The 15247-nt window shown below is 46.6% G+C and overlaps 1 protein-coding gene across 6 annotated transcripts in view; it reads left to right on the top strand.

Annotated features, from left to right (window-relative positions):
• Positions 1 to 15247, top strand: part of LOC144668683 (PH and SEC7 domain-containing protein 1-like) — a 159271-nt gene that overhangs the window by 59552 nt on the left and 84472 nt on the right. For 3 of the 6 annotated variants that reach the window (XM_078530986.1, XM_078530987.1, XM_078530985.1), the window contains exon 6: positions 4424 to 4945. The exons of 1 other annotated variant lie outside the window; for it this stretch is intronic. In XM_078530986.1, coding sequence (XP_078387112.1) covers positions 4424 to 4945 — 522 coding nt within the window. Of the gene's footprint in view, positions 1 to 4423; positions 4946 to 12922; positions 13453 to 15247 lie in introns of those variants that run through there. 2 more of the 6 variants (XM_078530990.1, XM_078530989.1) reach the window with 1 other exon arrangement.

The following is a 15247-nucleotide window of genomic DNA, read 5'->3' as shown; positions in this document are numbered from 1 at the left end:
ACATACACGTATCCCATACATATACATACATGGGGTATACTAGCATGGGATACATACACGTATTCCATACATATACATACATGGGATATACTAGCATGGGATACATACACGTATCCCATACATATACATACATGGGATATACTAGCATGGGATACATACACGTATCCCATACATATACATACACGGGATATACTAGCATGGTTTGAGAATAGGTTAACAGACAGAAAGCAGAGAGTAGGAATAAATGGGTCATTCTCAAGATGGCAGGCTACTACTACTGGGGTACCACAAGGATCCGTGCTGGGGCCACAGCTGTTCACAATTTATATAAATGTTTTGGATGTGGGGACCAAATGTAATATTCCCAAATTTGCTGATGAGACAGAATTAGGTGGGAATGTAAGTTGTGAGGAGATGCAAGGAGGCTTCAAAGGGATATGGACAGGCTAAGTGGGTGGGCAAGAACATGGCAGTTGGAATAGAATGTGAATAAGTGTGAAGTTATTGAGTTTGGTAGAAAAAACAGAAAGAAACAGAGTACTTTTAAATGGTGAGAGGTTGAGGAATGTTGATGTCCAAAGGGACCTGGGTGTCCTTGTTCATGAGTCACAAAGAGCTAGCATTCAGATGCAGCAAGCAATTGGTAAATGGTATGTTGGCCATCATCACAAGGGGATTTGAGTACAGGAGTAAAGCTGTCTTGTTGCAATTGTGTAGAGCCTTGGTGAGACTTCACCTGCAGTATTGTGCACATTTTTGGTCTCCATATCTAAGGAAGGATATATTTACTATAGAGTGAGTGCAACATAGGTTCACCAGACTAATTCCTGAGATGGTGGGATTGTTTTATGAGGAGAGATTAAGGAAACTGGGCCTGTATTCTCTAGAGTTTCAAAGAATGAGTGGTGATCTCATTGAAACTTACAAAGTTCTTACAGGGTGTGACAGGGTAGATTTTGGATAAGATGTTTCCGCTGGCTGGGGAGTCTAGAGCCAGGGGTCACAGTCTCAGAATAAGGGGCAGGCCAATGAAGACTGAGATGAGGAGGAATTTTTTCACTCAGAGGGCGGTGAATCTTTGGAATTCTCTACCCCAGAGGGCTGTGGAAGCTCAGTCACTGAGCATGTTCCAGGCAGAAATCGATAGATTTCTGAATACTAATGACATCAAGGAATATGGTAATAGTGGGGAAAAATGGTGGAAGGGTAGATAGATGATCAGCCATGATCTATTTGAATGGCAGAGCAGGCTCGATGGGCCGAATGGCCTACTCCTGCTTCTACATCCCTATGTTCCAAAACAACATGTGTTGCATGCATTATAAGGGCAATAGCATAGCACTGGTTGTGTGGTTATACTGTTCAATGGCACATCAAAGGTTAAATACTGCACAGTAGAATAATAACTACAAACCAGTGTTCCCTTACTTTTCAGCTTCCTCACAAGTGGGCTTGTTAAATAGTGAATCTCTAAGAGCAGCAAGTTGTACATTTTACAAGGGAAACCCATCACAGGGCTTCACATGGGGAGGGGGGGGATGGTTAATCAGACAGAGTATAAGAGTTTGAAGAGTTTAAGTGGTGACTGAAGGTTTGGTTGAAGAGGTAGGTGTTTGAGGAGGCTTTTGAAGGAGAGATGGGATTCAGGAAGAGATCTCCAGATCGAGGGGGACATGAAGGGCTAATGGATCTGTGGTGGGTCCCGGAGGTAGAAAATGGGACCATCTTATACCAGGGTGTCCCTTCCCCCCAGAGGCAATGGCGCTGTGCAAGTAAAGCTTTTAACTGGTTCATTAACAGCCCCTAGGCAAATAACAAATGTTTCAGAAACAGACTGACAGCTGTTCTATAATAGCGATGCAGGCGCAGTGTTTAGATAACTCCTATTTACAACAACAACTCGCATTTCTATAACATCCTTAAAAATGTCCCGAGGCACTTCACGAGAGTATCTTAAGTTCTGGGTGTCGTACCAGCGCTCTAACCTGTGACTGGCATTGGATGCGGAAACAGCCCGGCAACAGATTGGAGAAAGGGCATCCGGGAACTTACTAGTAGGTGGCATTTCTCTTTTTCAACAACCTGTTGACAAGGTCCACCCCGTGTTTTGCCAGTTGTCATTGCCGTTAACAAGTTGTGGGTAAATTCTACCGATTTATTCCTTATCTGGGGTCTGTTTCGGTGCAGCCATTAACAGATAGCTGACCAGATACAGCCGAATTTTACAATGAATAGCTAATGTATTAACAGCGCAGTAACAGTGCACAGCTTTGGTCTCCTTACTTACTTGCATTGGAAGCAGTTCAGAGTAAGGTTCGCTCGGCTGACTCGGGGGATGTGAAGAGGTTGTCTCATGGGGAAAGGTTGAGCAGGTTGGGCCTGTGCTCATCAGAGTCTGGAAGAATGAGCGGTGACCTTAATGAAACGTATAAGATTCTGAGGGGACTTGACAGCAAGACGCTGAGAGGATGTCCCCTCTTGTAGGGGAATCTAGAGCTGAAGGGTACAGTTCTCCCAATTTGACAGAGATGAGGAGGAATTTCATCCCTGAGGGTCATTAGTCTTTGGAATTATTGAGCAGTGGAGGCTGGGTCATTGAATATACTCATGGCGGGGTTAAGACAGATTTTGGATTAACCTGGAGTAGGAGGTTATGGGGGACAGGCAGGAAAGTGGAGTTAAGGTCACAGTCAGATCAGCCATGATCTTATTCAATGGTGGAACAGGCTCGAAGGGCCAAATGGCCTCCTCCTGCTCCTATTTCATATGATCTTTAGGCAGTTTGGCCTATCAGGTCCATTCTAGTGTTTATGCTCCCCGTGAACCTAACTTTACATATGGAAAATCCTTTAATATCACTCTTGATCTCTCTGTCATGTATAGCTCCCAGGGTTGGATATCTTATTATTTTAGCCCACGTCTACACTCGCCCTCCATTTTGATTCTCGTTCACTCCCCGTCCATGTGTCTTTCCCTCTCTATGTGCCTCCCTCCCTTCACTGTTTCACCCTATCGCCTCTGCACAGATGCTGAGTGTTTTCCGGCATTGTCTATCTGTCTGTCAAGAGTTCCAGCGTCTACCGTGTGTTTTGCCTTTACTCTGACTCAGCACCCCCTCTGCTGGCATTCCTTTGCATTACACGTACTTGCCATGGTGCCAAATCCCTCGGCCCTGCCTTCAGGGAAGCTGGGCTGAATTTGCAGTCATTTGTTAGGCCAGTGTTGCTGCTTCAGTGTCTAACGCCGTGGGCAGCGGGTGGCAGTCATGGCATTCTTAAAAAGGGAAATAACCGAGATCCCCGACCTGTCTGTGAAACCGTCCCATCTCTGAGAACTTCTCTTCCGACCTTTGCTGTTAACGAGAATCGCTAAAGATGTTGCTGGGCGAGGTGCTCAAAACCAGGGCAGATTTTGTTAGGTTTCTCGCGGGGTCCGTTAACCAGAGGGTACAGATTTACGGTGATTGGCAAAAGAACCGGAGAGGGAGGCGAGGAGAAATGTTTTATGACACATTGTGTTGTGAGATGGAAAGAATGGCGGAAGCAGTTGGGAAAAGAAGCTCTCGAAAGGGATTTTATACTTGAAAAGGAGAAAACGGTTTTGGGAAATACGTGGCAAGCGCAGGGGGAGCGGGACTAACTTGATAGCTCTTTAAAACAGCTGGAACAGGCACCGTGGGCCTGGAAGGTGGGGTTAAAATGGCCAACTGTTTATTTTTTTCTTTTTCGGCCACCACAGACACGTCGGGCTGAATGGCCTCTTTCTGTGCTGTAACTTCTCTATGGTTCTGCGGTTCTGTGGACTGAATCGCCACCTCCTGCACTGCATAAGGACATAAGAAATAGGAGTAGGCCTTTGGCCCCTTGAGCCTGTTCCACCATCCAATAAGGTCATAGCTGATTGTGGCCTTAAGTCCACTTTCCTGCCTCCCCCACAAGCTCCCTTGTAGATCAAAAATCTGCCTAACTCAGCCTTGAATGTATTCAATAACCCAGCACCCCCTGCTCTCTGGGGTGGAGAATTCAAAGACAAACGATCCTCTGTGAGAAGAAATTCCCCCTCGTCTCCGTCTTAAATGAAAGAGCTCTTGTTTTGAAACTGTGCCCCTCTAGTTCTAGACTCCCCCACGAGGGGCAACATCTTCTCAGCAACTACCCTGTCAAGTGCCCCCCCCTGCCCCTCAGAATCTTACATGTTTCAATAAGACCACCTCTCATTCTTCCAAACTCCAATGAGTATAGGCCCAACCTGCTTTACCTTTCCTCATTAGGCAACCCCTTTACCCCAGGAGTCGGCCTAGTGAACCTTCTCTGGACTGCCCTCAGTGCAAGTATATCCCTCATTACACAAAGATGCCGTTCCCTAGGTGTGTCTACCCAATGCCCTGAGCAGTTGTATCATTATTTACCTTTACCCTCTTCAGGTCACCGGAGATAGAGGTCAAAAACATGCTCCCGCCTGTCGCTTCGATTTCTCTTGCCCGGAGCCTCTCTGAAGATGGCACTGATACATTCAGTAAGCAATTTGAATCTATCCTAGAGTCTCATCATGCCAAAGGCACCTCTTATACCAGCCTAGACTCAGTGGAAATCCTGCCTTCTCCCAATAGGAGCCGTGGGAATTATTTCACCTTTGACTTCCCAATCCTGACCTCAGAAATCCAGGAACAAATTAAGGAGAACGCCCGACTGATCGAAGAGAAGTTTTTACCTTGGACCAATGCCGACGGTGATTCTTGCATGAACTCCACCAAGGACTCTGATTGGCCAGGTAGCCCCGGGTGCAAGGTGACAAGGGTGGACAAGAAGACAAGTGTCAATCCAATGGTGGCTTACAGTAAATCAGAAAACACTCTCACCAGGTGCCGGCTGTACACAGAGGACAACTTACTCAAGAGAACTCTTGAGATCGAAGATGATGAACCCAAGTCAGATTATTCTTCCAGGTAGGTCGCAAACCTTTTAAAATTTGGCCCATTTCTGAGTTGGCATTATAGACAAGTATATAACTTGCGCCACTGCAGCCAATATTCCAGATTTCAAATCTCTCCAAGGCCTCACCCCCTCCCTATCTCTGCAGCCTCCTCCTGCCCTGGAACCCTCTGAGATAGTCCTCCCCTATTTCTGTAGAACCATAGAAAAGTTACAGCACAGAAGGAGGCCATTCGGCCCATCTTGTCCATGCCAGCCCGAGGACACCCAGGTGCCCTTTCTAATCCCACCTTCCTGCACCCGGCCCATAGCCCTGCAGTTTACAGCACTTAAGGTGCAGATCCAGGTACTTTTTAAAAGAGTTTAAAGTTTCTGCCTCTACCACCAACTTGGGCAGTGAATTCCAGACACCCTGTGTAAAAATGTTCTTCCTCATGTCCCCTCTACACCTTCTGCCACTTATCTTGAATCTATGTCCCCTGGTTCTAGAATTCTCCACCAAGGGAAGCAATTTTATCCTGTCCACTTTATCTATTCCCCTCATAATTTTGTACATCCCTGATTTTTCATTGCTCTGCCACTGGTGGCTTTGCCTCTGGAATTCCCTCACTAAGCATCTCCGACTCTCTCTCCTTGTTTAAGGCACTTGTATAATCTTCCTCTTTGACTGAGCTTTAGATCACCTGCCCAGGTATCTTCTGATGGGCCTCAGTGCCTAGTTTTGATTGATTATTTCCTGTGAAGTGTCTTGGGATGCTTTACAATGTTAAAGGTGCTGTATAAATGCAAGTTGTTGCTGTACTGGGCCTGACTGGCTTGTTAGTCTGTGCCTAACACAGAGGGTTACCTTGTTCAAAAATTCCATTGGCAGGTGTGTCACCTTGGAGACACTCAAATTCCTAAGAGGCCTCTGTGCCCCTCCTCTCCAAACTCTCCCCCCCGTCTTCCCTCCCACCACCTTCCCTGCCTCTTCCCCCCACCCCCTCCATCATCAACCCAGGAAATATTCACCAAAAAACAGCGTATCTTAAAATTGGATTGACTGAATTGCCAAGCATGCTGCCTACAACACAGCTCACCACTGTTAAATCCTCTTTGGCAAATTGACCACTAGCCTTTTGATCATTGGTTAACAAGCATCAGACACAAGAGAACAAGAATGTCCCTGTGGTACTCGCAGGTGATATCGCCTGGTGCCCTGACTCCCTGCTGCCTCAGATAAAACCCATTTGCTTTCCACAAAGTCCTTGTTACAGTGGTTCGTTGTTTGCTCACATGAAGCCAGTCCAAATTCAATGTTATCAAAGATTGAGTAAAACTTTTAAATGAGTTTGTGAGATGACTGCAAATATCATTCTAGGTGTAATCTGACTAAATAATAATATTTGTACGTGCTGTTTTGTGCAATCCTGTACTCTCCCTTATCCTTACTGTCCTGCATTACCTCCTGTCTGTGTACATCTGTTCAACTTACTGTGCTGATAATATCCGTTTTCATTGCCCAGAATGTACATTTCACTCGCTGAGCGGTGCCCATTCCTGTCTTGCAGCAGGTTACAATCTCAGCGCTAGTAACCCAGAGGCTGCGAGGTGGTGAAATATAATTTAATAAGTTTTGGCAATCTTTTTTTAAAAAAAAACTCATTCTCAGAATGTGGACATTGGCCAAGTTCAGCTCTGCTGAAAGATGGTGTCACAACTGAGGAGGTCATTAAGATTAAGAGAGAACCACATTGCAATGGGACTGGAGTCACATGTAGGACAGAGGGCACCAATCCAATAGCTTCATGGTCACTTTTTGACTTTACTTCCAGTTCATATTTAAAACCGGATCCAGATTCTGAAACTGACAGGGTGGGATTCGAATCCCTCACTCTCTGGATGAAGAAATCCAGACCCCGGGATTACAAACCCAGCAGTGTAATCACTCGGTTTTTGTTCCCGTCCAGCGGGCACGTAAAACGAGCTGGAGAATTCTCAGACTGGCCATTCAAAACCCCAGTCGCTCAGCCCAACTTTCCACCCCTGTACAGCATGGCCTAGAGCCGATTCTAGCCTCGTACCAGAGGCCCAATTTTAACTGTGACCAGCCTGCCAAGAATGGGGCGTGGAATCGGGCGGGGTAACTGGGTAACCCGTTCTCACTAGGCAAGTTCATTTAAAATCAGGGCTTGCCCTCCGAAAGGGCCCACAAGCCACTTGCTGTAAGATGAGAGGAACAAGGCCTATAACCTCCTTGAAGCCACTTGGGATGGGCTAACATCATCCACATTGTCAGAACAAAGTCACAACAAAGCACAGACACCTTCTATGCAGTGGGCTTTGTGACCTCTGTTAATGCTTGGCTGTTTGCAGGTGAAAGGTAGGTGACATTCCATTGGAGCACAAAGGTACAGAGCAGGATGAAGTGTAGCTGTTTACTCACTGAGTCACCGACCTCAGCCTCACTGCTGGCTGGAGGCGCCTGGCATTTCCCTGCAGTGAGAGTCGGAGGCTGTGGTTGAGATAGACACTGGCCTGGCATCAGTCTGTCTACCAGCTTTTATGGAAAACCATTATGCTTTATGTATAGTGGAGGGGGGTGGATAATGGGACTGTCCAGCTTTGAACAGTAAGACAGAGTTCCCTTGTTTGTGTATCCTGGAGCAGTGACTTGTCTAGTAAGGTGCTATTATCTTGTTAGCCATCAATGCTGAAGAACAGAGATATTCATGTTACTTTCTACTCCGGTGTACATGTGGGATGTCAATGGTCAAGAAATGCCCTTGTGACCCCTGAAGGGAAGGCTGTTGGTCTTCCGTTGTTTCCATGCGATGGGGAGTCAATACCTGAGTGAATTGTGTCCATGATACTTCAATCTATAGATAAAGTAGTTCTTGTTTTCTGGTTCCAAGGAAAGATTATTCAAAGAAAGGCAAGAGGTCCTTACAACACTTTTTGAATGAACTGACTGCTTTGGGACATTGGACAACTCACTACCTGCTCTTCATCATTTGAACATAAGAACATAAGAAATAGGAGCAGGAGTAGGCCATTCGGCCCCTCAAGCCTGCCCCGCCATTCAATAAGATCATGGCTGATCTGCCCCAGGCCTCAACTCCTCTTTCGTGCCAGCTCCTCATAGCCCTCAACTCCCCGATATTTCAAACATCTATCTACCTCCTCTTTAAATACTTTCAGTGATCTAGCCTCCACAACTCTCCGGGGTAGAGAATTCCAGACATTCACTCCTCTCTGAGAGAAGAAATTTATTCGCGTCTCAGTTTTAAATGAGTGTCTCCTTGTTCTGTAACTATGCCCCTAGTTTGAGATTCCCCCACCAATGGAAACACCTTCTCAAAATCTACCCTGTCAAGTTCCTTCAGGATCTTGTACATTTCAATAAGATCACCCCTCATTCTTCTAAACTCCAATGAATAAAGGACTAACCTGTTTAGCTATTCTTGATAAGTCAACCCCTTCATCCCAGGAATCAGTCTAGTGAATCTCTTTTGAACAGCCTCCAATGCCAGTATATCCTGTCTTAAATACAGGGACCAGAACTGTACACAGTACTCCAGGTGTGGCCTCACCAACACCCTGTACAGTTGTAACAAGACTTCCATATTTTTAAACTCCCAAGCCCCTAGCAATACAGGCCAAAATCCCATTTGCCGCCTTAATTACTTGCTGCACCTGCATGCTAACTTTTTGTGTTTCATGCACAAGAACACCCAGATCCCTCTGTGCTGCACGTTTTTTTGGAGTCTCTCTGCATTTAAATAATAGTCTGCCTTTTGATTCTTCTACCAAAGTGCATGACCTCACACTTTCCTACAATAAACTCCATCTGCCAAGTTTTTGCCCACTCACTCGCTCAACCTATCTATATCCCCTTGCAGATTCCTTATGGCCTCATCGCAACATACATTCCCATCTATTTTTGTATCGTCTGCATATTTGGATACATTACTCTGCCCCCTCCTCCAAGCCATTGGTAAAGATAGTAAATAATTGAGGCCCTAGGACTGATCCTCATGGCACTCCAATAGTTACATCTTTCCAACCTGAAAAAGACCCATTAATCCTAAGTCTCTGCCTTCTGTGTGTTAACCAATCCTCAATCCATGCTAATACATTACCCCAATACCGTGTGCTCCTATCTTGTGTAATAACCTTTTATGTGACACCTTATTGAATGCCTTCTGGGAATCCAAATACACTACATCTACCGGCTCCTCTTTATCAACTCTGCTTGTTGTATCCTCAAAGAACTCTGGCAAATTTGTCAAACATGATTTCCCTTTCACAAAAACATACTGACTCTGTTTTTTTCATTCATTCATGGGATGTGGGCTTCGCTGGCTGGGTCTAGTTGCCCTTGAGCAGGTGGTGGTGAGCTGCCTCTTGAACCGCTGCAGTCCATGTGGTGTAGGTACATTCACAGTGCTGTTAGAGAGGGAGTTCCAGGATTTTGACCCAGTGACAGTGAAGGAACGATGATATATTTCCAGGTCATGATGGTGAGTTACTTGTAGGGGAACCTCCAGGTGGTGGTGTTCCCATCTATCTACTGCCCTTGTCCTTCTAGGTGGTAGTGGTTGTGGGTTCGGAAGGTGCTGTCTAAGGAGGCTTGATGAATTCCTGCAGTGTATCTTGTAGATGGCACATATTGCTGCTACTGTGCATCGGTGGTGGAGGGAGTGAATGTTATTCTCTGTTTGATTGCATTAAGCTTTTCTAAATGTCCTGCTATTTCTTCCTTAATAATGGACTCTAGCATTTTCCCAATGACAGATGTTAGGTTGACTGGCTTATAGTTTCCTGCTTTTTGCCTCCCTCCCTTCCTGAACAGGGGCGTCACATTAGCGGTTTTCCAATCCGTTGGGACCCTCCTGGAATCCGGTGAGTTCTGGAATATTTCAACCAATGCCTCCATTATCTCTGCAGCCACTTCCTATAATACCCTTGGAGGAAGGCCATCAGGTCCTGGCGACTTGTCTGCCTTTGGTCCCTCCTTTTGCTCCTCTATAAGCTGGTACAGTCAAGCCATCTATTTCAGAGGCCGCATTTGACTGAGTGTGGCATCAAGGAGCCCTAGCAAAACTGGAGTCAATGGGAATCTGGCGAAAACTCTCCGCTGGTTGGAGTCATACCTAGCACAAAAGGAGGTGGTTGTGGTTGTTGGGGGTCAATCATCTCAGCTCCAGGACATCACTGCAGGAGTTCCTCAGGATAGTGTCCTCGGCCCAACCATCTTCAGCTGCTTCATCAATGACCTTCCTTCCATCATAAGGTCAGAAGTGGAGTTGTTCGCTGATGATTGCACAATGTTCAGCACCATTCGCGACGACTCAGATACTAAAGCAGTCCATGCCCAAATGCAGCAAGACCTGGACAATATCCAGGCTTGGGATGACAAGTGGCAAGTAACATTCGTGCCACACAAGTGTCAGGCAATGACCATCTCCAACAAGAGAGAATCTAACCATCGCTCCTTGATGTTCAATGGCATTACCATCACTGAATTCCCCACTATCAACATCCTGGGGGTTACCATTGACCAGAAACTGAACTGGACTAGCCATATAAATACTGTGGCTACAAGAGCAGGTCAGAGACTAGGGATCGTGCGACGAGTAACTCACCTCCTGACTCCCCAAAGCCTGTCCACCATTTACAAGGCACAAATCAGGCATGTGATGGAATACTCTCCACTTGCCTGGATGGGTGCAGCTCCCACAATACTCAAGAAGCTCGACACCATCCAGGACAAAGCAGCCCCACTTGATTGTCTCCACATCCACAAACATTCACTCCCTCCACCACCATCGCACAGTAGCAGCAGTGTGTACCATCTACAAGATGCACTGCAGGAATTCACCAAGCCTCCTTAGACAGCACCTTCCAAATCCATGACCACTACCATCTAGAAGGACAAGGGCTGTAGACACCTCCAAGTTCCCCTCCAAGTAACTCACCATCCTGACTTGGAAATATATCGCTGTTCCTTCACTGTCACTGGGTCAAAATCCTGGCATTGCTTCCCTAACAGCACTGTGGGTGTACCTACACCACAGGGACTACAGCGGTTCAAGAAGGCAGCTCACTATCACCTTCTGAAGGGCAACTAGGGATGGGCAATAAATGCTGACCCAACCAGTGAAGCCCACATCCCATGAATCAATAAAAGAAAATTAGGGGTGGGCAGTGTTGGTCTTGCCAGCGATGCCCATATCCTGTGAATGTATAAAAAGTGAAATAAATGATTTCCGCCAACAGCAGCTGATTTTCTGTCACAGGACACTCAGATAATCTTTAACATCGGCCCGGACAAGTTAAGGGAACCTTTGCCTTGATTGTGTGCACAATATCACCACGGTCAAACTCTTTTACAGTGGAATCTGCTTTCACCACATCAGAAGCCAATGAGTTAAATATCATCTGTGATTGTTTCAAAATGGAGATAGCAGTGAGTACAGTTACAATAAAACAGACCAGCTCGAAGGTCTTCCTCCTCAATAGTGATTAAAAACTCTGATCCAGTCCCCAAGGAAGAGAATTAGAGAAATGGAGACGGCCAGAGTCAAGCTGATTGGTTGTGGATTTACATGTGAGGTGAAGCCAGCCTGTACTGTAAACTAATATGGCACAGATTGGCTCCCACTATACTTTTGTGTGATATCTTCTCTGTGCAGTGATTAGATCAATCGTTTTGCATTCACTGAATGTAATTGAGCTTTTTCTTTGCCCTGTAATAATCAGTGTTCATCAGTCATGGCCTGCCTCATCTGACAGGGGGCAATTGTCTTTCCACAACTTATTACTTACATTGTATTAATTACAATATATAGTGCCATTAACGCAGTAGAACATCCCAAGGAGCTTCACAGGCTTGTTATCAAACAAAATTTGACACCAAAGGAGATAGTAGGACAGTGACAAAGTAGCTTTTAAGGACTGTCTTTAAGGAGCAGAGAGAGAAGGAGGGAGGCGGAGAGGTTTAGGGCAGGAATTCTGGAGTTTAAGGTCTAGACAGCTGAAGGCATGGCCACCAATGCATTCAGCATTCAAGATCCATTTAAATTGCAGCTTGCTTGCTTCACCAGAGTATCGGTTTTGTAGAATGATGACAAACCTGTCTGTGTACTCCCATGTCCTCTGTTCCCCTGCTGAGCAGCAGTTTGGAGAATAGAGACCTCAAGATTCCAGGGCATCTCCCACCCACTCCCATCTGGATTTCAGAGGCACTGCCTGATGGGGTGTGTTGTATAGTTTATATATTTGGTTTTTCCTCAAAGCAATGCAGAGATGATGCTAGTCTCTAAGTGTGCAGGAATTTTAATGAGTTTTATACAGTGCTTTAAAATGTCTACTCCATCCTTCCAGCTCAGCTTCTAGTAGCTTCTGTATGTCTGTCTGCTTTAATTTACACAGAGTCAACATCCAGGCTAAACCAATCAAGCACAGTGAGCATAGATTAGCTGCCAGTCTCACCTAATCAAATGCAGAAGAATTGAACCACTGAACACAACAGGGTGGGTGGTCAATCCCAGTTCAGTCATAGCCGTCAAATGGGAATGGGATAAATACTTGAAGGAAAAGAAATGCTGGGATGTGGGGAAAGAGCAGGAAAGTGGGACTAACTGGATTGCTCTATTAAAGAGCCGTCTCGGACGTGCTGGGCCGAGTGGCCTCCTTCTATGCTTCTGTGCTGTATTACTCTATGATTCCATAATTCTTGGTGGTGGTGTTGGGGGAGGGGGTGGGGTGCGCGGTGGGAGGTAAGCACAGACTTCAAAAGCCCAGTGGTCGGCCCAGCTTAAGACCCAACTGCTGAAGTAAATCTATCTGGCAATAGGATTATCACTCGCATTGCTCCCAAGCCTTGCAACAACTGCACACTCTGTCAGGGTCATGTGAGAAAGGAGAAGTGTTACAGCTGAATGATTGCTGGGCAAGGTAATAATAGAGTGAGAGAGGGGGAGGGGAGAGAGAGAGAGAGAGAGAGAGAGAGATTTATATGGTCAGTTCTTCAGTGTACTGAAGGGGAGAGTTGCAGGACAGAGAATGAGGAACTGAGGGGACTCATTGACAGGCGGGATGATTAGTTGACAACCCGGCAACGTAGAAATAACCCACCCTGGGAAAGCTTGGGAGAAAAATGTGACACCAGGGAAGGTGCAGTAAAAAGAAGGAAAGTAACAGATTGTGGGAGGACAATAGGGGAGTGGACAAAGCAAGGTTTGTCTGAGACCCACAAACTGAAGGGAGTAAGTTCTGATTGAAGGAAGGGGGAAAAGCCTTAGCGCTGGGTCTGAAGGAGCGATGCTGCAATATGAGGACGGTGTGTAACAACACAAGAAGCAGACTCGGCGAAGCAGCAGCAACAGAAGCTCCAATGCAGACTGAAAGAGAGGCTGAAACAGGAGAGACTAAAAGGAGATATGGAGGAGAGACAGAAAATTCATGTCTATTTGATTTCTAAACTCCGAGGGATCCAGGGGGAGTCTGTGCCCGAAGAGAAGATGCCTGCCTGGGTGTAAGTTCCTTTGTTTTTTGCTTTCGGGAACCTGAAGGGATGTCAAGGTCATTAGCTTTAACAGGCATGAGATTTCTGATCAAAGCCCGTGCCTCTAGCCCTCCACGCTGCTGAGCTGCTCTCTCTGGGAACTAGCCACGATCGAAGGAGACACCTAGAAGAGGGAGCACATCCACCTCCCCAAACAGCCCAGCCCTTGATTCAGCCGTCCGGGGGGGGGGTTTGGGCCTGCAGGAGGTGGAGGGGGGGGCGCTGGGGAGAGAGCAGCTGCTGGTTTTGCAGTAGCTGAGCTGCTGCTGTGATGGGTGAGGCAGCCGGGAACCTGTGCTGCTGGCAGTACCAGTGGGAGGCTGGGCCTTCGCGACACACGGGAGAGCTGTGAGTAGAACCGGAACTTTCTTTGCCATTTGTTAACTCCTTCGGGCTCCGCAGCCGTGCGAGCTGGTGCTTTCTACCATTCCATTGCGCTTTTCAAAATAGTCTCCCACTGCATTCCCCCCACCTCCCCCCACCCCCCCAAAACAACTACCCCTCCCTCCCGCACCTGTTGTACCAGTGGGCAGCGCTCTCACCCCTTGTAGTCCGCAGCTTGGGGCCCCCCCTGTGCGGCACCTGAGCACCAGTTCGCTTGGCTGATTCCTGGGAATAAGGGGTTCGTTTATGAGGAATGGTTGAGCAGGTTGGGCCTGTGCTCACTGGAATCTAGAAGAACAAGATGTGAATCTCATTGAAACGTAAGATCCTGAGGGGACTCAATGGGGTAGATGCTCAGAGGATGGTTCTCTGTGTGGGACTAGGGGATACAGTTTTAAAGATTAGGGGTCTTGCATGTAAGATGGAGATGAGGAGAAATTTTTCCCCTCAGAGGGTGGTTAGTCTGTGGAATTCTCTTCCCCGGACAGCAGTGGAGGCTGGGTCATTGAATATATTTAAGGCTGAGTTAGACAAATTCTTGATTGACAAGGGGGGGTCAAAGGTTATAGCGGGTAGATAGGAAAGGAAAGGAGAGGTGAGGCCACAATCAGATCAGCCATGATCTTATCAAATGGCAGAACAGGCTTGAGGGGCCAAATGGCCAATTCCTGTGTTCTAATCCAGGCTGACACTCTGGTGCTATGTGGTTAGAGGGGCTGTTCTTTAGGTGCGACAGGAGCCCAAGTCTTAAATTCCTGAGGCAGTACTCCAAGGAGAGTGAGGAATGATCTTCAAATCCTGGCTCGACCTTTGCCAGAACATGGAGTAGTTGGGGATTCGGCTCTTTCTAGGATCTTGCTGTGTACAGAAAAAAAAATCAATGCAATTGCCTGCATGGGGAGGCTGTGGCATAGTGGCATTGTCCCTGGACTAGTATTCCAGAGATGCAAGGTAATTCTCTGGGGATCCTGGGTTCAAATCCCACCACGCCAGATGGTGAAATTTGAATTCAATAAAAATCTGGAACTAAAAGTCTAATGGTGACCATGAAGCCATTGCTGATTGTTGTAAAAACCCATCTGGTTCACTATTGTCCTTTAGGGAAGGAGATCTGCCCTCACCTGGTCTAGTCTACACGTGACTCCAGACCCACAGCAGTGTGGTTGACTCTTATTGCCCGTGTTCAGAGGGCACTTTAGAGATGGGCAATAAATGCTGGCCCAGTCAGTGGCGCCCACATCCCCTGAATGAATAAAGAAAAAAGAACCAGATTAGCTGTCTTTCAAGAAATAATTCACTGAGAAAGACTTTGCGATGATTCTGAGACTCAACTTAGGTCCTGTAGTCATGTCACTTGCTTGCTGTTTAATTGGGATAATGC

Source organism: Cetorhinus maximus, chromosome 27, assembly GCF_964194155.1.
Source record: "Cetorhinus maximus chromosome 27, sCetMax3.hap1.1, whole genome shotgun sequence".
In the NCBI taxonomy this organism is placed as follows: Eukaryota; Metazoa; Chordata; class Chondrichthyes; order Lamniformes; family Cetorhinidae; genus Cetorhinus; species Cetorhinus maximus.
This window is presented reverse-complemented; position numbering and strand designations above follow the sequence as displayed.